The sequence below is a fragment of the Stegostoma tigrinum genome, chromosome 1 (genome assembly GCF_030684315.1).
Source record: "Stegostoma tigrinum isolate sSteTig4 chromosome 1, sSteTig4.hap1, whole genome shotgun sequence".
NCBI lineage: Eukaryota > Metazoa > Chordata > Chondrichthyes > Orectolobiformes > Stegostomatidae > Stegostoma > Stegostoma tigrinum.
Window position 1 is genome coordinate 1,681,982 of NC_081354.1, and position 27,161 is coordinate 1,709,142.

General features: G+C 44.7%; 1 protein-coding gene across 4 annotated transcripts in view; it reads right to left on the reverse strand.

Moving 5' to 3' along the window:
* LOC125450732 (nuclear factor NF-kappa-B p105 subunit-like) overlaps positions 1-21,529 on the reverse strand; it is a 92,894-nt gene extending 71,365 nt beyond the window's left edge. For 2 of the 4 annotated variants that reach the window (XM_048526843.2, XM_048526815.2), the window contains exons 1-3: positions 21,298-21,470; positions 4,999-5,044; positions 2,230-2,320 (exon numbers count right to left, since the gene is read on the reverse strand). In XM_048526843.2, coding sequence (XP_048382800.1) covers positions 2,230-2,320; positions 4,999-5,040 — 133 coding nt within the window. In that variant the 5' untranslated portion in view covers positions 5,041-5,044; positions 21,298-21,470. Of the gene's footprint in view, positions 1-2,229; positions 2,321-4,998; positions 5,045-21,297 lie in introns of all 4 variants that reach the window. The other 2 variants (XM_048526825.2, XM_048526832.2) reach the window with 2 other exon arrangements.
* Positions 21,530-27,161: the final 5,632 nt, after the last annotated feature.

The window sequence follows — 27,161 nt, forward strand, 5'->3', positions numbered from 1 at the left end:
CCTGTATTCCATGTGATCTAACCTTGCTAACCAGTCTACCATGAGGAAACTTGTTAAATACCTTACTGAGGTCCATACTGATCATGTCCAGTGCTCTACCCTCATCAATCCTCTTGGTTACTTCTTCAAAAAACTCAATCAAGTTAGTGAGACATAGCTTCCCACGCACAAAGCCATGTTGACTATCCCTAATCAGTCCTTGCTTTTCCAAACATCTAGGCCTGAAAAGTCAGCTTTCCTGCTCCTATGATGCTGCTTGGTCTGCTGTGTTCATCCAGGTCTACACCTTGTTATCTTTGTATATCTATCCCTCAGGATTCCCTCCAACAACAGGCCTACCACCGTTATCAGGCTCATAGTTCCCTGCCTTTTCCTTACCACCTTTCTTAAATAGTGGCACCACATTAGCCACCCTCTGATCTTCCAGTATCTCACCTGTGGTTGTCGATGATACAAATATCTCAGCAAGAAACCCAGCAAGCACTTCCCTAGCTTCCCACAGAGTTCTAGGGTACACCTGATCAGGTCCCAGGGAATTATCCACCTTACGTACATGGAATAGTGTAGGTTAGATGGGCTTGAGATCAGTATGACAGGTCGGCACAACATCGAGGGCCGAAGGGCCTGTACTGTGCTGTAATGTTCTATGTACTCTATCTATGTTAATGCATTTTAAGCTATTCAGAACGTTCCCCTCTGTAATATGGACATTTTTCAAGATGTCGCTACTTACTTCTCCACATTCTCTATCTTCCGTATCCTTCTCCACAGTAAACACTGATACATAATATTCGTTTAAGTATCTTCCCCCATCTCCTGCATTTCCACATAAAGGCTGCCTTGCTGATCTTTAAGGGGCCCTATTCTCTCCCTACATAAGCTTTTGTCCTTAATCTATTTGTAGAATTCCTTTGGTTTCTCCTTAACCCTATTTGCCAAAGCTATCTCACGTGGTCCCCTCTTGACTTCCTGATTTCCTTCTTAAGGGCACTCCCACTGCCTTTATACTCTTCTCAGGTTTCACTCAATCCCTGCTGTCTATACCTGACATATGCTTCCTTCTTATTCTTAACCAAAACCTCAATTTTTCTAGTAATTCAGCATTCCCTACACCTACCAGCCTTGCCCTTCATCCTAACAGAAACATGGTCTCCCTGGACTCTTATTATCACACTTTTGAAGAATTCCCATTTTCCAGCTGTCCCTTTACCTGCAATCATCCGCTCCCAATCAATTTTTGAACATCCTTGCCTAATAACATCAAAAATGGCCTTCCTCCAATCTACAACTTTAACTATTAGATCTGGCCTATCCTTTTCCATCACTATTTTAAAACTAATAGAATTATGGTCACTGGCCCAAAGTGCTCCCCCACTGATATCTCAGTCACTTGCCCTGCCTTATTTCCCAACAGTAGGTCAGGTTTTGCACCTTCTCCAGTAGATCCATCCACCCAATGAGGTGATCATCTTTTTTTTATTTCTCAGTTCCAACTAAATAATTTCTCTGGATGCATTGCCAGGAATATCCTCCCCAAGTACAGCCATAAGGTTATCCCTAATCAAAAACGCCACAAACCCCTCCTCTCTTACTCCTCCTTTTCTATCCTTCCTACAGCATCTATACCCTGGAATATTAAGCTGCTAGTCTTGTCCATCTCTGAGCCATGTCTCTGTAATCGCCATGATACCCCAGTCCCATGTTCCCAACCATGCCCTAAGTTCATCTGACTTATCTATTAGGCCTCTTGCATTGAAATAAATGCAGTTTAATTTATCAGTCCTACCTCATTCTCTGCTTTGTTCCTGCCTGCCATGACCATTTAACATGCTTTTTTTTCCCCAACTGTGCCAGTCTCAGGCTGATCCCTTGCTTCACTGTCTTTCTGGGTCCCAAACCCCATGCACCCCAGTTCTCCCTACCAGTTTAAATCCTTCTGAACAGCTCTAGCTAATCTTCCCGCCAGTAAATTAGCCCCCTTCCAATTCAGGCTCAATCTATCCTTCTTATACAGGTCACATCTACTCCAAAGGAGATCCCAATGATCCAAAAATGTGAATCCTTCTCCCCTACACCAGCTCCTCTATCTTCCGTATCCTTCTCCACAGTTGATGGAAACTGTTTAAAATCAGACCCAAAGCACAGTTTCACAATTTTACAAACATTATTGAAAGTAGAAATTATTTAATTCAGGACCCAGCAAAAAACACCCATTCTAATGATACTCACGTGTCTGCAGAGGAGAATCTGTGGGACCCATCGGAGAGGTAAACATGGAGTTGGGTAATTCTAAAGCATTATAATCATCAATACCATACATCTGAGGGAGAAAAAAGGCAATATCACTGATTTACTATTTACTTGCAAATTGCACAGAAAATAAACATGGTTTCATGCCAGGAAACATAAAGTTATCTTCAGAGAGTATTTGATGACATTAAGTGGGCAGCCATCTTTGGTCAGTATTTCTGTTGGACAAAAATTGAGGAAAGTGATTGTTTTGGGGGAGGGATACAGACTAGATCTTTATCACAACATCCATTCGAAGTACAGCTAGTAATGGGGAAAGCTAATGGAATGTTCAAGGGAAGCTTAATTCAAAAATAGGGAGGTTATGCCTGGTATACAAAGTGCTGGTATAAGACTACAGGACCAGAGTACTGGGTACAGTATTGGTCTCCTTATTTAAGCAATTCACAGAATGTTTGCCATGCCAACACCTGGAATGTATGGGTTGTCTTATGAGGAAAGGTTTGACAGCTGGCCTTATTTCCTCTGGAGTTTAGAAGAGTAAGTGACTTCGTTGAAATGTATGAGATCCTAAGGTGCCTTGACAGGGCACATGAGAGATAGCTCCTTCCCATATGGGAGCTCATTATTTCAAAGTAAGCTGTCATGTATTTTAGATAGAGGTCAGGACAATTTTGTTTCCTCACAGAGGGTCACTAGACTATGGAACTCTCTCCTTCAAAAGATGATGGAAACAGAGGTAGATAGATTGTTAAGTAAATGCACGAATCATTACTGAGGATAGTTGGGCATATGCAGCAAATCAGATTCACCACAACTTTGTTGAGAGTATGAGCCAACAGTCCCATTCCTAATTCTTATATTCTTGGCTGGCTCCAATGATGTGTTCAACCAACAGTGACCTTTCCCGGGTCAGGTATACCCTAACCAGCAGGTAGAATAAAATCTCTACTAACAACAGCCAAAAACCTGGAATGGAGCCAAGGAGCACTCTTTCCAGAATCTCACCATTACCCAGTCTTTTCTATGTCAATGCAAAACAGCGCTTCTTCATACAAAAGGTGCTTAAGTGTGGATTGAATGCTCTCTCAGCCACTTTCTCTCACTAGCCTCAGTCTTTCTTCATCCAATAGCCTTCCTGAAAGTTGCTTAAAGCATTCCTTTTCGAACTTTCCCATAAACCTGTACAGTGTTTTCATACTTGCCCAACTTGTGCTCGACTTAAATAGACGACCCATTTCACCCATAGCTGATCATATTAACTGGGAATCTCACCAATGCATAATTCACAAGGACCTGCCAGCTCTGCCTCCGTCCATGTAATGTGGCTGAACAGGCAGGTAACAGAGCACCTTAACCCCCATGCTGTCACTGATCATCAAGGCCAACGAGACCTCTGCTTCTCGACTGTTGGTGCCTTCACTACAGGCTCGGCAGCCATTTCCCCAAATGCCTGTACCCTGCTGGCTGGAAATTTGCATTCTCACTAACACACCCCCACCCTCCACCTCACTCCTCCTCTAACACGACTTATAATTCACGACTTCACCTCTTAAATCAGTTTGAGGTTGAAAGTCAAAGTTACTCAATTAATGCTGCTGTAAAGTACCTTGGGACATTTTGTTAAGGGAGTGACATAATTATAAGATGTTGGTGGGATCTAAATAAATCGATAATAAAATGATCTACTATATGTTGTAATAACCATACAACTACTATCACTTTTTAAATATTTGTGACAACTCTTCAGCAATATTTGTTTATCATAATATTTGACTTCTTCACTGGTGTGCTGTGCTGACAGCTTCATAACCACATTTACCACAAAAGCACAGCAGAAATGTGAAATGTTTATGATTTAAAGTTAACATTATGTTAGGTTCTGTACTTATCAAAGTGAGAGATAGCAATTGGGGAAATTAAACTCTTACCATCTCAGATCCATGGAGAGAGCCATAGGCATTACTGCGCTGGCTGATCATCTTCCCAGTGCCTCAGTTTGATGATTTACAGCAGTCAACAATAAGCAAGACTGAACTTTTCAAATGAATTACAGCAATATTTTTTCACTGTAGTGGGTGCTATTGAGGAGGTCTGATCAATCATCACAAAGTCATTCAATGCAGAGGCACTGTAGCCTGCTCTGGAGATTCTAAGGGCATCAACCTGAGCTGATTCTGTTCTGAGATGAAACGGGAGATTCTAAATCATGACAACACTCAGTTATTTGATGTCTTTTAAATTATTCAGAATTGTATTATTTTAGTTTATAGTTTGTTTCCCAAATCCAGTTGTTGACAGTAGAGTTTGGAACACCAGAGACCATTCAGCCCACCATTACTCCCACTACCACCTGCTCTACCCCAGAATTTTGCAAAGCATTCTTCTTTTAAGTAATTCTCCAATTTCCCTTCAAAAGTCCTTGCCAATCTACTTCCATGGCCCTTTCAGGCAGCGCATTCTAGATCACAAAAACTGGCTGTGTGTTTACATTTCTTCCCATCTTCTATCTGCTTCATTAACCAAACATCGTCAATGTCTCTTCTCTGATGACTGGTCCTCCTGCCACTGGAAACAATTTCTCACTGTTTTGCATAACTTTGAGCAACTGTTTTCAACTAGTAACAAATAATATGTTTAACATTGTGCAACTGAGTATTCCTATTCACCCCAGAAATTTGTAATTAATCATAGTGCGGTCAGTTTTTACAAAAACTTGCTTCAAACAGAAATATTAGTCGCACTTACATCAGGGACTCCAAGACGATATGTGTCTTCTTCAGCCATCATTGGTCTAGGATAGGAAACAAAAAAATCCTAGTTTGTGGTTGCTTTAAATTTTAATTTTAATCAGATTTAGGATTCTACAATCAAACAGAAGTTTTCGCGAATTCTAATGCACACAAGTAACAAATGTTATCAACTAATAAAAACAAAGAACTGTGGATGCTAGAAATCTGAAACAAAAACAAATTGCTGGAGAAACTCAGCAGGTCTGGCAGCATCTGCGGAGATAAAGCAGAGTTACTACTATGATCCAGTAACCATTTTTCAGACGTTGTCAGACCTGCGGAGTTTCTCCAGCAATTTCTGTTTTTGAATCAAAGTCGTTAAAGTAGAAAAAACATGCATTTCAATAGCAGTTTGTATAACCTCAGGATTTTCAAGTAGTCACTGGCGTAATGTTGGAAATGTGACAGACACTTCTGCACAGCAAGCTCCCACAAATAGTAAGACCATAAGACATAGGAGTGGAAGTAAGGCCATTTGGCCCATCAAGTCCACTCCACCATTTAATCATGGCTGATGGGCATTTCAACTCCACTTACCCGCACTCTCCCCGTAGCCCTTGATTCCTTGTGAGATCAAGAATTTATCAATCTCTGCCTTGAAGGCATCCAACATCCTGGCCTCCACTGCACTCTGCGGCAATGAATTCCACAAACCCACCACTCTCTGGCTGAAGAAATGTCATCTCATTTCAGTTTTAAATTTACCCCCTCTAATTCTAAGGCTGTGCCCACAGGTCCTAGTCTCCCCCCCAACAGAAACAACTTCCCAGAGTCCACATCATGAGTAATGAGCTCATGACCCATTAAATGGCAATTTAGAGAATACAACATCGGGTAGTGGCTAGAACTGGTTTAATTGTGAATACATCTTGGATTGGGAACTGTGTTCACACTCTCGAAAGGTGCTAAAGGTTAATACTGGATGGTGCTCTGCATCTGTATTTCCAGCAGGAATAGGAGAGAAAATAGGAGAGTGTGGAACAATCAGTTTTGCTAACAAAACTGTGTACTTGCCAGCAAACTTTCAAACAAAAGATGTGCCCCAATGCAATCAAGTACTTGGCAGGATTCAAGGTTCCACTGTGACTTCTTCTCAGTGCCGCTAAAATACATCAGGGCAATTAGAACATAGAACATTACAGCACAGTACAGGCCCTTCCGCCCTCGATGTTGTGCCGACCTGTCATACCGATCTCAAGCCCATCTAACCTACACTATTCCATGTACGTCCATATGCTTATCCAATGACGACTTAAATGTATCTAAAGTTGGCGAATCTACTACCGTTGCAGGCAAAGCGTTCCATTCCCTTACTACTCTCTGACTAAAGAAACTACCTCTGACATCTGTCCTATATCTTTCACCCCTCAATTTAAAGCTATGCCCCCTCGTGCTCACCATCACCATCCTAGGAAAAAGGCTCTCCCTATCCACCCTATCTAACCCTCTGATTATTTTATATGTCTCGATTAAGTCACCTCTCAACCTTCTTCTCTCTAATGAAAACAGCCTCAAGTCCCTCAGCCTTTCCTTGTAAGACCTTCCCTCCATACCAGGCAACATCCTAGTAAATCTCCTCTGCACCCTTTCCAAAGCTTCCACATCCTTCTTATAATGTGGTGACCAGAACTGTACACAATACTCCATAATACAATTGTCTCATTCCAGAGAAATAAATCATCTTCCAGAGAAATAGGAACTTGTTTTAGTTTAGACAAATGATAATCCGTTGCTGCCATGGGGAAAAGCAATAAAGAAGCTTATCATTTGCTAAGTACAATTGGTCAGGGTTGTCACTGGCTGTCTGGCAGAAAGCAGAGAGTGGGAATAAAAAGGTCCTTCTCAAGCTGGCAGCTGATGACTAATTCTTTTTGTCTTTACTCACAGGATGAGGGCATTGCTGGCTAGGGCAGCATTTATTGCCCATCCCTAATTGCCCAGAGGGCAGTTAAGAGTCAACCACATTGCTGTGGGTCTGGAGTCAATGCAGGCCAGACTAGGTAAGGATATCAGTTTCCTTCCCTAAAAGACATGAGTGAACCAGATGGGTTTTTCCGACAATCGACAATGGATTCACGGTCATCATTAGATTCTTAATTCCAGATACTTATTGAACTCAAATTCCACTGACTGCCATGGTGGGATTCGAATCCGGGTTTCCAGAACATTACCTGGGTCTCTGGATTAACAGTCTAGCGATAATACCACTAGGCCATTGCCTCCCCCGTATACATTATACGTTCATGATCTAGATGAAGGAACTGGGGGCATTTTGACTAAGTTTGCAGACAACACAAAGATAGGTGGAGGGACAGGTAGTATTGAGGTGGTGGGAAGGCTGCAGAAGGATTTAGACAGGTTAGGAGAGTGAGCAAAGAAGTGGCAGGTGGAAATACAGTGTGGGAAAGTGTGAAGTTATGCACTTTGGTAGGAAGTATAAAGGCATGGATTTTTTTTTAAGTGGGGAGAAAATTCAGAAATCTGAAGTGCAAAGGGACTTGGGAGTCCTTGTCCAGGACCTTCTGAAGGTTAACTTGAGGTTGAGTCAGTAGTTAGCAAAATTGAGTAGGTAGTTAGGAAGGCGAAGACAATGTTGGCATTTATTTTGAGAGAACTAGAATGTAAAACCAGAGATGTACTTCTGAGGCTTTAAAAGTCTCTGGTCAGACCACATTTAGAATATTGTATGCAATTTTAGGCCCCATATCTCAACAAGGATGCAGTGGGCCTGGAGCAGGTCCAGGGGACATTCACAAAAATGATCCGAGGAATCAAAGACGTAACATGAGGAATGTCTGAGAACTCTGTGCCTACACTCAATGGAGTTTAGAAGGTTGAGGGGGGGATCTAACTGAAACTTACAGAATACTGAATAGCCTGGACACAATGAATATTGGGAAGTCGCCTCTAGTGGTAGGAGTGACTAGGACCTGATGTCACAGCCTTAGAGTAAAGGGAAGGCCTTTTAGAACAAAGATGATGAGAAACCTCTTCAGTTGGAGAGTGGTGAGTCTATGGAATTCACTACCAAAGAAGGCTGTGGAGGTCAGGGCATTGTCTTTAAAATGATCAGAGTTCCATAGGTTTTTGATTGTCAAAGGAATCAAATGTTATGGGAAGTAAGTGGGAGAATGGGGGTGAGAAAATGATCAGCCATGACTGAACGGCAGATCAGACTGATGAGCCAAATGGCCTAATTTCTTGTTCCTATGTTTTACGGATGGATAATAATGTTGAGGAGATTGATTCCTCCAACTGAGAGATCATGACGAGCTTACACTAGTATTTATTAACACCAATATCAGCAAATCAGGTGGAGGTTAGGGGACTAATGACTTACACAGCAAGCAGTATATTTTAGAGCACCAGGGATTCCTGTGGTTCCATGTAGTGTCCCTACCTCTGAGCCAGGAGACAGTGCTGATGGAGCACCACATAGCCGGAGGGTCAGGGCTGCGGGAGTGCTACACTCCGAGCACATCCCCCCTGTACCTTTCCCTGCAATTGCCAAAGGTACAAAACCTGTCCATTTACTTCCTTCTCCTCAGTATCTAAGTTCTCAAGCATGCTTTACCAGCACTTCACTCAGTCTAGTCTGGTGCATTCACTGTTCACTATGTGACCTCCTCTATACTGGGAAGATTAAACGCTGGCTGTGTGACCGTTTTGCAAAACATCTACATCCTGTCTGCAAAAATGACCCTGAGCTTTCAGTTACCCGCCACTCCAGCACATTACCCTATTCTCTGGCCAACATCTCCATTTCAAGCTTACTGCAGGGCTCTAGCAAATCTCAGCATAAACTGGAAGATGCCGTTCTCAATTTCCACTGGGGGACTCTGCAGCCTTCGGGGTTCAATATTGTGTTCGATAATATTCCCTTTGATATCCTTTACCCACCTCCACATTCCAAGCCCATCATTGATGTGGGCTGCTTTCAGCAGAGACAATCCACTTTCTCCCACTCAAGGTCCCCATTAATCAGCTTTTCTTTCTCTTTGGGTTACTACCATCCATCCCTTTATTTGACTAACTGTCATACACTCTCTTGCTCTGCACTCAATTTCTGCCCCACCTGTCTTCAGCATTTATACTGGCTCTTCCTAACGATACCAGTTCTGAAGAAGGGTCACTGAACTCAAAGTGTTGGCTCTGTTTCTATCCACAGATGCTGCCAGACCTGCTGAGTTTCTCCAGCAATTTCCATTTTTGTTTCAGATCTTCAGCGTCTGCAGTTCTTCATTGTACTAATTCAATGTATTTGGTCAGTTTTTGCATGCAAATTACTTATAATATTTACTGATGTAGCTGAGTCTAAAATTGAAAGCATTTATGTGTAAATGTGTTGGGACATTTCTGAGAGATGCAATAATGGAAATGCCAGCTCTTTTCATCATAAATCTTCGCATGGGATGTGATTCTAAAAGAAATCTGAATGGATGTGTACATGAGTCATGCATTTCTAAGCTGCGTATGCATGCGAGTGCTCTGCAATGAAACAGGATTGATTTTGCTTTTCTAATTAATTTTTCTGAAGCAATCAGTAGAATGAAAATAACACAAAGCACTTCTGATGATTGGGACAATCTCAATGAGTTATCCTTGGTAATTAGAGCTGCTGGTTTTAGTACAGGGCTGTTCTGCAGATCACAGCACTTCAAGTGCAAATTCAAATATATTTTACATTTTAAAAGGATACAGTCCATATTTGGATGAGAACATTTCCTCATGTTCTCTCCATACCACTATCTCTAACCCTAAACTGATGTCCCTAGTTATGACCCACAATTTATCAAAATCCCTCAATTTTAAACACCTCCATTAGATCTCCCTTCGGTCTCCACATTCCAAAATAAACACCTCCAGCTATTCAGCATTTTCCCATACCTAAAATTCTCAGTTCAGGCAATATACTGGTATATTATTTCTGTACTCCTTCTATTGGAAATGACCAGACTGTACCCAGTCCTCCAGTTATCAAATGGCTCAGATTTTATCCTTCTGATAAATTCTGACTAACTTGTAACAGGTTACACACTTAACACTTTGCATTCACTCAACAAGGAAGCTTATTACTCCAACAGACTTTTGACAACACATCCCCTTGTAACTATGAACAGTATAGACATTGATTGGTTACATTATAATTTGACCAACATTTAGAAGCTATGGATCACACTCACTGGCATAGACTGGAATCTCTGGTTGTACAAAGACTGCAGCAGTTCAAGAAGGCAGCTCCCTGCCACCTATTCAAGGGCAACTAGATATAAGCAATAAATGTTGGCCTTGCCTGCGGCTCCCAGATCCAATGAAATAAGATAAAAGTGAGTTACGAAGGGATACAATGTAATAATTGGTTGAAAAAACTGCACTGTTGTCTTGGCGATCTGTGGTGTTATATCAGGGACTGATTTAAGATTCTCTCTCGATAGTTATTAAAATTACAGCACAGGTGGAATCTTTTCACCCTTTGTCTGTAAATCTTAACACATCAACTGGGGATGTTTAACTTAACGTTCTTGATTTTTGCATAATTTTTTTTAACCTTCTACCCTTTTGAAATATTGCTTTTAAATGATATTAGACACTTTGCATCACAGGTATTTGCAATGGAATATTTCACTTCCCAATAAACGCCTAACTTCCTGGTTAAATCTCCTGCTGATAATCTGAAATCTTATTTCCCTAGATGTCCTCAAACTCTGGTTCAGAACCAAACAGCTTCTCTGTATCCAGGTAATTTGAAATCAATCAAAAACAGTGGAGGATTGGGTAAATTCTGAATCGTCAAGAAAAGTGAACCCTTCAAATCAAGAACTCACATTGGTGGTTTCAAATAACAGTTGGCTTAAAGGAATTTAATAAAATTGTGAAGTCAGAAATTTCAACTTGATTGTCAATATTAGCCAATGCCAAATAATGAATACTTTAGAGTTTATTAATATTTCCCCAAAGTACGTAAATTCCAGGGTAGATTTATTTAATATCTGCAGAATTTGTGTAAACTAGTTCGGTTTTGCATCTGCAGTTAGAATTTTATATTCCAGGAAAATATTCCATTCAAGCCATCATACCAAAAATATTATCCAATTTCTTGCACCACCTAACCCACTGTCCTACAGATTCGGCTCTGGTGTTAATTCTGGGATTCGAGTCCTGGGATTCAGTTACAAAAATCTCATTACACTTTCGTCAGTACAGACCTTACCCAGGAATCTTTCAAATGAGATGTTTAACCAAGGCCCAGTCTGAGCCCCCAGGGGAATAGAAAAGATCCTATGGTGCTGTTAAAAGAGTAGCTGGGGAATCTTATGCCCTGCCCAACATTTATCGCTCCAAAGAAAAATTACATTGCTGCATCTGAGATCTTACTGTGCACCAATTGGCTGTGACACTTCCTACATTATAACAGTGAATGCCCTTCAAAACAAATCTATAAACTGGCAGTAAAGCATTTTGAGACATGTCAGTTTGTAAAAGGATTTGCACAAACACAAGCCTTCTCTCATTAACAACTGACAGCACAGTTTTATCCATGGAAAGATGGTTCAATGCATTTTAAATTTATGGTGGGAAAGTTGCTTCTGGATCAATCAGTAGCAAATTTTTGGGGATTTCAATAATCTGGGATGGGCAGTGTTTATGTTGCCATTTTGGAATCAAAATTTTATTCACGTAATAACGTGGGAGCATGAATTAAACCAACCAATGTCCAGTTAGATTTCTCCATCCATGATCCAGGAGAAGGCAGCTCTGGGTCTTCTGGTCATTGAGGGGTTGTTTACAACAGGAACTAAATACTCAAAGTGAGTGAGCAACAACCTCAGTCATGCTCACTCAGCTGGGCTTAGACTCTCAGCATGACTACAGTATGGGCTGGCAGGCAGCAGGAAGCTGGGGGGGGGGCAGGGAAAGCGTGCATGGTGGAGCAGGGGCAGGCAAGGAGGGTGGGGACTCTCAGCACATCTCAAAAGCCTTCACAAATAATGAAGTATTTTAGAGGTGTTGTCACTGTTGGGTGCTGATTTTTCAGCACTGCAATGTGTGGACAGCAAGATCCCAGAAACAGCACTTTGATAACAATCAGGTCATTGGTTTGTGATGTCTTTGAGGGGTAAACATTGGCTTCAGGCCATGAGGAGAATTTCCACCTGCTCTTTTCTAAAACAGTGGCATGGGATATTTTATATCCGGCTGAGGGAGCAGGCAAGCCCTTATTTAAACATTTTGCCTGAAAGGTGGTGCTCTGATGTTGTAGCGTTCAGCATTGGGTGTGATCACGGACTCAAACTCTTTGCTACGAATGGTGGTGGATAATTAAATAACTCACTGGAGGAGGCAGCTCCACAAATACCAATGATGGAAGAGCCCAGCACATCAGTGCAAAAGATAGGACTGAAGCATTCGCACCAATTTTGAGAAGATTTGTAGCTCAGGTTGAGGTTCTGGATGTGAGTTTGCTCGCTGAGCTGGAAGGTTAGTTTTCAGACGTTTCATCACCATTCTAGGTAACATCATCAGTGAGCCTCCGATGAAGCGCTGGTGTTATGTCCCACTTTCTATTTATCTGGTTAGGTTTCCTTGGGTTGGTGATGTCATTTCCTGTTCTTTTTCTCAGGGGATGGTAGATTGGCTCCAAATCAACGTGTTTGTTGATGGAGTTCTGGTTGGAATGCCATGCTTCTAGGAATTCTCGTGCATGTCTCTGTTTGGCTTGTCCTAGGACAAACAGAGGCACGCACGAGAATTCCTAGAAGCATGGCATTCCAACCAGAACTCCATCAACAAACACATTGATTTGGAGCCAATCTACCATCCCCTGAGAAAAAGAACAGGAAATGACATCACCAACCCAAGGAAACCTAACCAGATAAATAGAAAGCGGGACATAACACCAGCGCTTCGTCGGAGGCTCACTGATGATGTTACCTAGAATGGTGACGAAACGTCTGAAAACTAACCTTCCAGCTCAGCGAGCAAACTCACATCCATTCGCACCAATCTTCAGCCAGAAGTACCGAGTGGATGATACATCACGGTCTTTTCCAATGGTCCCCAACATCACAGATACCAGCCTTCTGTCAATTCGATTCACTCTAGACATTAAGAAATGGCTGGAGACACTGGATACTGCAAAGGGCCCAAATGACATTCCTGCAAATAGTACTGCAGGCTTGTGCTCCAGAAGTTGCCACTCACCTCACCAATCCCTTCCAGTACAGTTACAACACTGGTATCTACCTGATAATGTGGGAAATTGCTCAGGTATGTCCTGTACATCAAAGGCAGGACAAAAATTACTGGGCTAATGGTAAGATTCTTAGTAGTGTAGATGAGCAGAGAGATCTATGTGTCCATGTAGACAGATCCTTGAAAGTTGCCACCCAGGTTGACAGGGCTGTTAAGAAGGCAAACAGTGTTTTAGCTTTTATTAATAGAGGGCTCGACCTCCGGAACCAAGAGGTTATGGTGAAGCTGTACAAAACTCTGGTGCAGCTGCACTTGGAGTATTGTGTACAGTTCTGGTCACCGCATTATAAGAAGGATGTGGAAACTTTGGAAAGGGTGCAGAGGAGATTTACTAGGACGTTGCCTGGTATGGAGGGAAGGTCTTACGAGGAAAGGCTGAGGGACTTGAGGCTGTTTTCATTAGAGAGAAGAAGGTTGAGAGGTGACTTAATTGAGACATATAAAATAATCAGAGGGTTAGATAGGGTGGATAGGGAGAGCCTTTTTCCTAGGATGGTGATGGTGAGCACGAGGGGGCATAGCTTTAAATTGAGGGGTGAAAGATATAGGACAGATGTCAGAGGTAGTTTCTTTACTCAGAGAGTAGTAAGGGAATGGAACGCTTTGCCTGCAACGGTAGTAGATTCGCCAACTTTAGGTACATGTAAGTCGTCATTGGACAAGCATATGGACATACATGGAATAGTGTAGGTTAGATGGGCTTGAGATCGGTATGACAGGTCGGTACAACATCGAGGGCCAAATGGCCTGTACTGTGCTGTTATGTTCTATGTAAATCCAATCTGGCCAATTAATGCCCCTCCATTAGAATCCTTGTCATCAGTAAAGTGATGGAAGGTATCAGGAAAAGTGCTATCAAACAACATCTACTCACGAATAACCTGCTCAGTGACACCCAGTTTGGGTTCCGTCAGGGCCACTCAGCTCCTGACCTCAATACAGCCTTGGTTCAAACATGGACAAAAGAGTTGAATTCCTGATGTGAGATCAGAGTGATAGCCCTTGACAGTGTGACCATGAAGGAGCCCTGGCAAAACTGGAATTAATGGGCACTAGGGGCAAACTGTCAGGTGGTTCAAGTCACACCTGACGCATAGGAAGATACTCGTGCTTTTTGGAGGTCAGACATCACAGCAGGGGTTTCTGAGGGCGGTGCCCTAAGCCTAACCATCTTCACCTGTTCAATGATCTTCCTTCCATCATTAGATCAGTAGTGGGGATGTTCACCAATGATTGCACAATGTTCAGCTCCATTCATAGCGCCTCAGATACTGAAGCAGTCCATGTTCAAATGTAACAAGATATGGGCAATATTCAGGATTGGGCTGACAAGTGGAAGGGAGAACAAAGAACAAAGAAAATTACAGCACACGAACAGGCCCTTCGGCCCTCCAAGCCTGCGCCGATCCAGATCCTCTATCTAAACCTGTCGCCTATTTTCCAAAGATCTGTATCCTTCTGCTCTCTGCCCATTAATGTATTTGTCTAGATACATTTAAATGGCACTACTGTGCCCACCTCTACCACCTCCACTGGCAACACGTTCCAGCCACCCAACACCCTCTGCGTAAAGAACTTTCCACACATATCTCCCCTAAACTTTTCCTCTCTCACCTTGAAATCGTGAACCCTAGTAATTGAGTCCCCAACTCTGAGATAAGTAATAATTGCACCACACAAACGCCAAGCAATAAGAGACAGTCTAACCACTGCCCCTTGACATTTAATGCTGTAACTATCACTGAATCCCCCAGTATCACCATCTTTAGGGTTACCATTGACCAGAAGCTGATCTAGACTAGCCATATACATGCAGTAACTACCACAGCAGGTCAGAGCCTATAAACACTGCAGTGAGTAACTCACCTCCTGACTCCCCAAAGCCTGTCCAACATCTACAAGGCACAAGTCAGGAGTGCGATGGAATACTCCCCACTTGCCCTGGATGGGTGCAGCTCCAACTCAAGAAGCTCAACACCTTCCAGGACAAAACAGCCACTTGATTGGCATCGCATCCACATGCTTACCAATCACCATCATCTATGCTCAGTAGCAGTAGTGTGTACTATCTACAAGATATAGAACATAGAACATTACAGCACAGTACAGGCCCTTCGGCCCTCGATATTGTGCCGACCTGCCATACCAATCTGAAGCCCATCTAAAATACACTATTCCATGTACGTCCGTATGCTTGTCCATATACAGGAAAAATTCACCAAACATCCTCAAACAGCACCTTCCAAACCCACGGCCACTTGAAGGAAAAGGGCAGCAGATGCATGGGAACACCACCACATCCAAGTTCCCCTACAAGCCACTCTCCATCCTGACTTGGTAATATATCACCGTTCCTTCACTGTCCCTGGGTCAAAATCCTGGAATTCCCTCCCTAATGGCATTGTAGATACATTCACAGCAGGAGGACTGCAGCAGTTGAAGAAATCAGCTCACCACCACCTTCTCAAGGGTAACTAGGAATGGGCAATAAATGTTGGCCCCAGTTAACAGCACGCATGTGCCAAGAGTAAATATAAATAATTGATTTTGTAGCAGGAATTCCACCACTAATGAGCTGCCCATGGGAAGATGTGTTCAATGGATTGCAAGACCCATATATTTTTACTTTGCCACATTTTTAATTATGGACTGAAATGGGAAAGGAACTGTTCGGTCCCTAAAATTATTGAACTCAATATTGAGTCTTGAAGTCTGCAGAGTCCCCACATGGAAAATGAGATGCTGCAGAAACTGGAGTTTATGTTTACTGTTTTTAATTGTTTACCTGTGGTTACATTGTTTTTATTATTTAAAAAAAATAGTGGCTCTCAAGTCCCGAAGTCTGGTCTGTGTATTTGGTTATCCTGAGTCTGAGGCAACAGGCAAATTGGGGAATTTTGGATACTTTGATAATATTTTTAACTTTAGTGGCAACTCTGCGAACATTGGGCCAGATATGCAGAATGCACCCTCTGTGAGGTATGACAGGATTACCACCATTGAGGAGTCTAACTGACCTGTGGATGGGAATTCAAGATGAAGGAGTTTCTGTACTGAAGGTACTGCCTGACCTTGACCTTGACCATGACATGGTTTTCCCCTCTCAGGTGAGCTCAGCCCCAGTGATTCACGAGTGGACTGGTCAGTAAACTGCCCACTGACCTCCCATGCTGAATAAGAACACACCACAGCAAATTCCCACCTCTGGCTGAAGATAATAAAAGTTGGTACAGCTGAACACTGAAATCACAAGAGATAATGAATGACACTTAAAATCTCTTCATGGGATATGGGCATGACTAGCAAGGCCAGTATTTATTGCTCTTCCTTATTGTCTCCAGTCTTTGTTTAACAGTAACTTTAAGCTGGGTTCATCAGCATAAACTCTGACTACATAATGGTAACTCAGAGGAACTGGAACAAGAATCTCATCCAGTGTCAACTCATTTTAAGTTCTTGATGAGCATGTGGGTGAAAGTCTGTCAGGAGGGTGGTGTGTATATAGAAACATGGAGTAATCAGATTAGACATGATCACATTGAATGGCAGGGAGGGCTCAAGATGCCAAGTGACCTACTGCTGCCTCTAATTTGTCTGCTCATTTGAACCCCTTCCCTGTGCAGTGAAGCTATGCAGCAACCCATTCTGAGTGCTGGGGCCTCATTGTTTTGTCACCAGAGTCTCTGCTGATCTGGAAAACAGTCCATCTCCTTCTGAGTGGGTAGGCTGCTTGTTTTAATCAGATATACCACATCCACGTGTTGGGGATGGGAAATGCCTCGGTAACATATCCAGGAAGTAATGTCAGCATCTTCGTTCTAAGCCACCTGTATGTCTGCAGTACTTTTACACTTTCCTCCCGTTGCTGCGCTGTATATTTCCAGGATATGACTGAGCTCTGACATGAAATATTCCTTTACACAAAACTAATATTCTGAAGAAATGGGTAGTGAATGTGCCACAAGTAACAGTTTCTTTTCAAAATTAAATACTTTCTCATACAGTGAAATATTATGTAGTTTAATAGGGAAACAATTGTAGCAACTGGTTTTGAGTTTGAACAGGAAAGACACAACTGGGCTCTATTCATTCTTCCTATGGGGAGTGATGGATCATCACAAATTACCCCCTGTCTATCACTGCTACAAATATTTAACAAAGCTAACCTGCATTTGTATAGTGCCTTCATTAATCTCAGGACTTATCAAGGTGCTTTAACACCCAACAAAGAACATTTTGTCAGCATAATCAATGTTACAATGCAGGGATAAAGCCGCCGATCTTCACACTGCTGGATCCCTTGCACAGCAATGCAGGAATCAGCAGATCACTTCTTTAATTAGTGTTGGGTACAGCATCAATTTCAATCAGAGCTGAAGGTAACCAACCCCTCACCCACACCACCCCAACCCCACCATCACTCTTCTTCAAATTAAGGGGATCTTTACAATTTACCTGCAGGTTTAATATGTGATCAAACAAAAACAGAAGGTGCTGGAATTTGTTCCTGATTTACAGCATCTGCAGTTCTTTTGGTTTTTATTTAATATCTGATGACTTTAGTTTTGTTAAATACTTACAACTTATTGAAAGTGGTTCCTCACTTTCCACTCCCATAATACATACCTGTTTTTTATCTGTAACCTAAAACTAACAAAGCAGATCCACAGCTCCAAAGGCTCCCTCAACAAATATTCATCTCTGGTATTTCTGTCCATATTTTATGATGTCACAGACTGAGCAAAGACCTGCAAGATAAGCCTGAGCAGCAGATTCAACTGGTGTGGTCTAGTACTGTCATTGATAAAACATCTCAGAACAAATTGAGTGACATTACAGACTCATTATTCAGATCAGGAAGAGATTATTCCACCACTCGGGCCTGTCTCACCAACTGGCCAGATAGTGGGCAATCTGAATCTCCTCTTCGCCATGTTTTATAGTTTCCTTCCAAGTTTTCCATCACAAGTGCTTCAGAGGAGGAATTTATTTAGATTGCCACCTAGAATGAGCAGATTTTCTTTTGAGGATAGGTTGCACAGACCGGGTTGGTTTCCCCTAGAGTTCAGAAGAGTGAGGAGTGACCTGATTGAAGTGTGTAACATCCTGGGTGGCATTGACAAGGTGAATGCAGACAAGATGTTTCCTCTTGTAGGTCAAATCAGAACTAGGGTGCATGAGATGAAAAATTTTGTTCTCTCTCAAACGGTTGACTTTGGAAGGCAATGCCTTAAAAATATTCAATGATGCAGAGTTACACTGATTCCCCTCCCTGACAAGAATGTCTGGTATGGGGAAATGTGAAACTCACAGCACAAACAGATCCATCATGATCTTGTTGAATGCTGAAACAGGTTTAAGGGCCGAATGGCCTATTCTTGCTCCCATTTTACAAGCTGGTATTTACCTACTTTGGGTGAATCATTGGCCTCATCCAATTTCCCATTTACATGCTGCTGCTCAGTGACATCATGTAAAAGTACAGTGTTCATTCTCACTATGTTCTCTGACAACCCCAGCTTGACCTCATCACCAGCTCTCAATTTTTCCACTCTCTCTAAACTGTCAGACTACTGAGTTAACATCCAGAACTGGATGAGCATAAATTCCCTTCAATTAAATATTGGGAAGTCATTGGCTGTAGTTCCTAGTCCAAACAATGTTTCCCAATCACCAACACCTCTCTCACCCTGACAACATTGTGGGATTAAGTCGGTCACAGCCGTGGTTTTTCATAAAATCCTGATTCTGACCTCTTACTTTGCACCATTACTAAGACCACTTACTACCAGCCCAGTAACATCCCTCAACTTCACCCTGTCTCAGCTCATCATTCATGAATCCCTCATGTTTAAACAATCACCTCTAGACTTTCTTAGCTGCTCCAATACACTCCTCATTGGTCCCCACATTCTATCCTCTGTGACCTTGGGGCCGTCCAAAACTCTGCTGTTCATGTGATAACTCTCAGTGGCTCCTGTTCCTTATCACCCCTTGGCTCCCTGACAAACTGGCCCCAGATTAAGCAACCTCTTTATTTTAAAATATCATTCTTGTTTTCAAATACCTAACAGCCTCATCCCCTCCCAATCTCTGTAACCTCCTCCAACCCCAGACCCCCTGCATTTCTCTAATTCTAGCCTCTTGAACATTCCCAGTTTTAGACGCTCTTGCGTTGGTGGCCATGCCTTCAAATGTCTGGACCATATACTCTGGAATGCCCTCCTTAAACTCTCAGCACTGTCTCATTTTCCACCTTCCACCAGATATTTCTCAAAACCCACCTCCTTGACCAAGTTTTCTGTAACCTAACCTAATACCTCCCAATGTGGTTAGCTGTCAAATTCTGCTTTGCAATACTCCTGAGGAGAACTTGGGATATTTTATTACAAAAGGTACTATTTATTCTTTGTTTCATAATCTTAATCTCCTATCTAATAAATATCTATTGATCACTGTTTTGAAATTTGTGACAGACTCTGATCTTGATCAGCTCTTTGTGGGGTACTTTTTCCCTTTGAGTGACAAAGTACTGCCTGACATCGATCTTACCCAGTGACCACCAACTCTGAGAGACAGGGCTTATTCTCTCTCACACACCAGCCTGATGCTACACAACCTAAAAACTCTCTATATATTGCAATAAACAATTGTTTTACTTTGAAGTACATGTGCTTATTTCTCAACCATTTTAATTAGCCTCAGTATCATTCATAGCATATCCTTGAACAAGCATCAACTAATCCACAAAAAATGCTAATTTCTAAAAATTACACCATTAGAACCAATTTATTTGGAAATATTACCTATTCCACAATTTGGCATTAACAAGAATCTCCACAGTTAACCCAACACTCACTTTCACTTCTTCATCTTCACATGGGTTGTGATGAATGAAACAGTGAAATATCACCATGCTTTAAGACACTAAAGAACAGCATCATAACAAGAATATACCTTTCAGAATCAGCCCCCTCACACTGCCCTGATCAAATAATTAACTCAGCTCAACATTAAGAGACCTACAGATTTCACCTTTCAACTATAACTGACCTGCCCTTCGGCTCTCTGAACCTTTTGTCGTTAGTTACAAAAGCTGGAATACAATGAACCATTTTGGACACCTTGCCTGTATAAAGATATAGAGTATTGGAGACAATCCAGGGAAGGTTCATTTGATTGGTCCCGGATATGGGGTGTGGGAAGACTGTCTGATGGGGAAGAGGTTGAGTAGGTTAGGCCTGTACTCACTAGCATTTAGTAGAATGTGAGGCAATCTTACAATCACACCGTCAGAGAGACCTATAGAACTAAACAAGGCATTTTGGTCCATGGAGTGGTTACTGGCCAAATAACCCTACTTTAATCCCATTTTCTGCACAAGGCCCAGAACCTCCTCTATCTTGGCGTCACAAGCACACATCAAAATATTTGTCAAATGTTATGAGGGTTTCTGCCTTTACCACACTTTCAGGCAATGCCAGACAAGATTTTTAATCACTAAGAGAACAAAGGGTTATGGGGAAAAGGCAGGAAGTGGAACTGAGGATTAGCAGGTCAGCCTGGTCTCACTGAAGGACAGATTAGACTCGATGGACAGAGTGGCCGACTTCTGGTCCTGCTTTTTATGGTTTTACGAATGAAGATCAACATAACTCATCATCAGCACATTAAACAGCCTGAGAGTCCGCTTGAAAGACAAGGAGAGACAGTCACACACTGAGAAAAGGGGATTTAAAAGGCGACAGCGCAGTGAGAAGGGGGGGTGAGACATTAAGGGAGGGAATTGAAGTAGGAGGAGGAATTGAGAGTGAGGGATTGACAGAGGATAAGGAAAGTGAGGGAGAGCCTCAGGCGGAAACTCGGGCCTTCCGCTGGTGTCGGCGGCCGCTCGGCACTGAAGCAGATGTCGAGGCGGACTGGGACTGAGGGAGAGGGGTAGGCTAACGGAGCAGTCACTCTGACCGAGTGAGGAGCGAACCATTCACTGGGTTTAACTCACCGTCAAAGCGAATCCTGCACCAGCTACAAAGTAGCAACTTCCAGCAACAAGCTATCAGACACAAGTTACAATGTATTCCCAACTCACAATCCACCGGCTCCGCGCCGCCACTCACCACTCCATACACCCGGCAAACTCTCTCCGCTTCCCGGGGCCCAGTGCTCCCCGGCTGGAAATTCCCCGCCCGCCTAGGGGCAACGGGGGGGAACTGCAGCCCCCTCACACCCCCTGGGGGCAACGGGGGGAACTGCAGCCCCCTCACACCCCCTGGGGGCAACGGGGGAAACTGCAGTCCTCTCACAATGCAACTGGGGGCAACGGGGGCGGCGAACTACAGCCCCCTCACACCCCCTGGGGGCAATGGGGGTCGAACTACAGCCCCCTCATACCCCCTGGGGGCAAGGGAGGAACTGCAGCCCCCTCACACCCCCTGGGGGCAACGGGGGGAAATGCAGTACCCTCACAGTACAACTGGGGGGGCGGCGAACTACAGCCCCCTCATACCCGCTGGGGCCAACGGGGGGGCGAACTACAGCCCTCTCACACCCCCTGGGGGCAACGGGGGGAACTGCAGCCCCCTCACACCCTCTGGGAGCAACGGGGGGAAATACAGCCCCTTCAGACCTCCTGCGGGCAACCGGGGGAAATGCAGCCCCCTCACAGCCCTCATGGGGGCAGCAGGGGATACTGCAGCTCCATCACTTCCACTGGAGGCAGCGAATGGAGCTACAGCCCCTTCAGATAACAAAGTGTGAAGCTGGATGAACACAGCAGGCCAAGCAGAATCTCAGGAGCATACAAGCCGACATTTCGGGCCTAGACCCCAGAGATGATGAAGGGTCTAGGCCCGAAACGTCAGCTTTTGTGCTCCTGAGATGCTGCGTGGCCTGCTGTGTTCATCCAGCTCCACACTTTTGTTATCTTGGATTCTCCAGCATCTGCAGTTCCCATTATCATTGATCCCCTTCACTCCCACTGGCGGCAATCGGGAAGTACTGCAGCCCCCTCACTCCCCCTAATCGCAACAGCGAGGAACTGCAGCCCCCTCACTACCCGGGGGCAGAAGGGAGGGGACCTGCAGACCCCACAAGCCCCCTGGGGGAAACAAGGAGGTCTTTGATCTTTTCTTACCCTGGGACAACCTGCGCGTGGGATCTCTATCTAGGGGGCGTTTGCAGCCCTGTCACTCCCCCTGGGGAGACGGCGGTACACCCCCGCCACACCCCAAACCCCTCACTCCGCCGGAAAACATGGGCGAGTGCAAATCCTTCACGCTTCCTCACAGTTACAGGGACTTCTTTCACTCTTTAATACCTCTAGTACAACCTGGGAATCTGCCCTTTCACCTTCACTTCCGTTTTGGGAACTTTAGTCCCCTGTATCTTCACCTTTGGAGCTTCAACTGTGACTCCAACACCCCCACTCCGATCCAGGAACAAGCTGGGAAACTGAACCCACTAGGCAGCACCCATCCAATAGGGAGAAGCTGGAGGCAGGGGACTAATGGCAGTGGGAGGTGTCTGCAATTCTCCTCGTTGCCCCCGGGGAAGAAAGGATGCTGCAGTTTCCCAGGTTGTTGCCGGGGGAGTACAGGGGTTGCAGATTCCCAAGGGGCCGAATGGATTGCTGGCTGGTTTCTAAACAACAAGCAAAGAGTTGGAGTAAAGGATAGTTTTCCCAGTGGCGGTTAGTGGCAAGTGCTGTACGAGGGCTAGTATTGGGCTCATTCTTTCCACAATTTACACAAACAATTTGGACAAACGAAAGTTTGATTCCAGTTTGGGAATTCCAATTTGCTGCATATATTCCTATTAATAAGAGATTTCTATTTGTGGGGAGCTCAAGACTAGGAACAATCTGTATAAGATAATGCGGCGCTCCCTCAGCAGTGACCCTCCGACTGTGCAGCGCTCCCTCAGCACTGACCTTCCGACAGTCCCCACTCCCTCAGCACTGACCCTCCAACAGTGCGGCACTTCCTCAGCACTGACCCTGTGACAGTGCAGGGCTCCCTCAGCAGTGACCCTCCGACAGTGCAGTGCTCCCTCAGCGCTGACCCTCCGACAGTGCGACACTCCCTCAGCACTGACCCTCCGACAGTGCAGTGCTCCCTCAGCACTGACCCTCCAACAGTGCGGCACTTCCTCAGCCCTGACCCTCCGACAGTGCGGGGCTCCCTCAGCAGTGACCCTCCGACAGTGCAGTGCTCCCTCAGCGCTGACCCTCCGACAGTGCGACGCTCCCTCAGCACTGACCCTCCGACAGTGCAGTGCTCCCTCAGCACTGACCCTCCAACAGTGCGGCACTTCCTCAGCACTGACCCTCTGACAGTGCGGGGCTCCCTCAGCAGTGACCCTCCGACAGTGCAGTGCTCCCTCAGCGCTGACCCTCCGACAGTGCGACGCTCCCTCAGCACTGACCCTCGACAGTGCGGCACTCCTTCAGCACTGACCCTCACACAGTGCAGCGCTCCCTCAGCACTGACCCTCCAACAGTGCGGCACTTCCTCAGCACTGACCCTCTGACAGTGCGGGGCTCCCTCAGAACTGAACCTCAGACAGTGCAGTGCTCCCTCAGCACTGACCCTCCAACAGTGCGGTGCTCCCTCAGCACTGACCCTCGACAGTGCGGCACTCCTTCAGCACTGACCCTCACACAGTGCAGCGCTCCCTCAGCACTGACCCTCCGACAGTGCCCGCTCCCTCAGCACTGACCCTCTGACAATGCAGTGCTCCCTCAGCACTGACCCTCCGATAGTGCCACACTGCCTCAGCATTGACCCTCTGACAGTGCGGTGCTCCCTCAGCACTGACCCTCCGACAGTGCGGCACCCCCTCAGCACTGACCCTCCGACAGTGCAGTGCTCCCTCAGCACTGACCCTCCAACAGTGCCCACTCCCTCAGCACTGACCCTCCGACAGTGCCACACTGCCTCAGCATTGACTCTCTGACAGTGCGGTACTCCCTCAGTACTGACCCTCCGACGGTGCGGCGCTCCCTCAGGACTGACCCTCAGATAGTGCGGCCCTCCCTCAGCTCTGACCCCCTGAGACAGTGGCTGAGGAAATAGTGGAGGCTTTGATTGTGATCTTTCAAAAGTCACTGGAGTCTGGGAAAGTCCCAGATGATTGGAAAATTGCTGTTGTAACCACCTTGTTTAAGAAGGGATCAAGACAAAAGATGGAAATTGATAGGCCAATTAGCCTAACCTCGGTAGTTGGTAATATTCTAGAATCCATTGTTAAGGATGAGATTTCTAAATTCTTGGAAGTGCAGGGTCGGGTTAGAACAAGTCAGCATGGATTTAGTAAGGGGAGGTCGTGCCTGACAAACCTGTTAGAATTCTTTGAAGAGGTAACAAGTAGGTGAGACCAGAGAAACCCAGTGGATGTTATCTATCCAGACTTCCAAAAGGCCTTTGATAAGGTGCCTCATGGGAGGCTGCTGAGTAAGGTGAGGGCCCATGGTGTTCGAGGTGAGCTACTGGCTTGAATTGAGTATTCGCTGTCTGACAGAAGGCAGAGAATTGGGATAAAAGACTCTTTTTCGGAATGGCAACCGGTGACAAGTGGTGACCCACAGGGTTCAGTGTTGGGGCCGCAGCTGTTCACTTTATATATTAATGATCTGGATGAAGGGACTGGGGACATTCTGGTGAAGTTTGCTGATGATACAAAGATAGGTGGACAAGCAGGTAGTACTGAGGAGGTGGGGAGGCTGCAGAAAGATTTAGACCATTTAGGAGAGTGGTCCAGGAAATGTCTGATGAAATTCAACATGAGCAAATGAGAGGTTTTACACTTTGGAAAAAAGAATACAGACATGGACTATTTTCTAAACGGTGAGAAAATTCATAAAGCAGAAGTAGAGAGGGATCTGGAAGTGTTGGTCCAGGATTCTCTAAAAGTTAACTTGCAGGTAGAGTCTGTGATTAAGAAAGCGAATGTAATGTTATTGTTTATCTCAAGAGGGTTGGAACATAAAAGCAGTGATGTGTTTCTGAGACTTTATAAAGCTCTAGTTAGGCCCCTTTTAGAATACTGTGTTCAATTTTGGGCCCCACACCTCAGGAAGGGCATACTGGCGCTGGAGCGTGTCCAGCGGAGATTCACACGGATGATCCCTGGAATGGTAGGTTTAACGTACGATGAATGGCTAAGGATCCTGGGATTGTATTCATCAGAGTTTAGAAGGTTGAGGGGAGATCTAATAGAAATTTACAAGATAATGTATGGCTTAGAAAGGGTGGATGCTGTGCAGTTGTTTTCACTAGGCGGGGAGACTAGGACCCGTGGGCACAGCCTTAGAATTAGAGGCGGTAAATTTAAAACAGAAATGAGGAGATATTTCTTCAGCCAGAGAGTGGTGGGCCTGTGGAATTCATGGCCACGGAGTACAGTGGAGGCCGGGACATTAAATGTCTTCAAGGCAGAGATTGAAAAATTCTTGATCTCACAAGGAATCAAGGGCTACAGGGAGAGAACAGGGAAGTGTAATTGAAATGCCCATCAGCCATAATTAAATGGCGGAGTGGACTGAATGGCCTTACTTCCACTCCTATGTCTTATGTTCTCATGGTCTTATGGACCCTGTGACGGTGCGGCAGTCCCTCAGTGCTGACCCTCAGATAGTGCAGCACTCCCTCAGAACTGTTCCTCTGACAGTGCGGCACTCCCTCAGCACTGACCCTCTGACAGTGCGGTGCTCCCTCAGTACTGACTCTCTGACAGTGCGGTGCTCCCTCAGTACTTATCCTGTGAGAGTTAGCACTCCCTCAGCACTGATCCTCCAACAGTGCGGCACTCCCTCAGCACTGACCCTCTGACAGTGCCGCACTCCCTCAGTACTTTCCCTCCGACAGTGCGACCATCTGTGAGCGTTGACCCTCCGACACTGTGGCACTCCTTCAGTACTGACCCTCTGACAGTGTAGTACTCCCTCAGCACTGACGTTCCGACAGTACAGCACTCCCTCAGGACTGACCCTGTGACAGTGCGGCACTCCCTCAGCACTGACCCTCCGACAGTGCGATGCTCCCTCAGCACTGACCCTCTGACAGTGCGATGCTCCCTCAGCACTGACCCTGTGACAGTGCGGAACTCACTGAATACCGACCCTCTGACAGAGCGGTGCTCCTTAGTACTGAACCTCCGACTGTGCAGTATTCCAATGTTACTGTGTGATCATTTAACTATAAACAAAGCTCCTTCAAATGATTGGAAATTAATGATATTCATTGATTATTGCACTGGAGTGACCTTTGTGGTCAATCTCCACAGCAGTGATGTGAACTCTGGTACTGAGATTTAGTGATGGGGAGAAAGTGTGTGATGTGTGATGTGTCCGAATGATAATGGGACGTTCCTCTCCCCTAAGCAATTGAGCAATTCCACGCAAATCAAGATACATCAGCAGGAAAACAGAAACCAAGTTATAACTTGTCATTTTCCTCAAAGTATGCAGTTCTTTTATTAAAGAGTTTCATTAATGGGATATGGGCTTGCTGGCTGGGTCAGCATTTATTGCCCATTCCGAAGCGTCTTAAGTCAGATATAGGTAAGAACACATAGAGACGGCAGTTTCCTCCCCCAAAGGGCATTAGTGAACCAAATGCTTTTTTTCCCTCTCAGCACTCGGCAACAGCTTCACAGTCACCATTAGTCTCTTATCTCTAGGTTTATATGGATTTCAAATTCCACGATCTGCTGTAGCGATATTTAAACCTGGCTCCCCCTGGATCTCCAGCTTAACAATCTAGTGATAGTACCACTCAGCCATTGCCTCTGCAGCTGAATAAACTCACTCAGGCCTTCTTCAAAGAACCACAAGCAAAGAAAATTACAGCACAGGAACAGGCCCTTCGG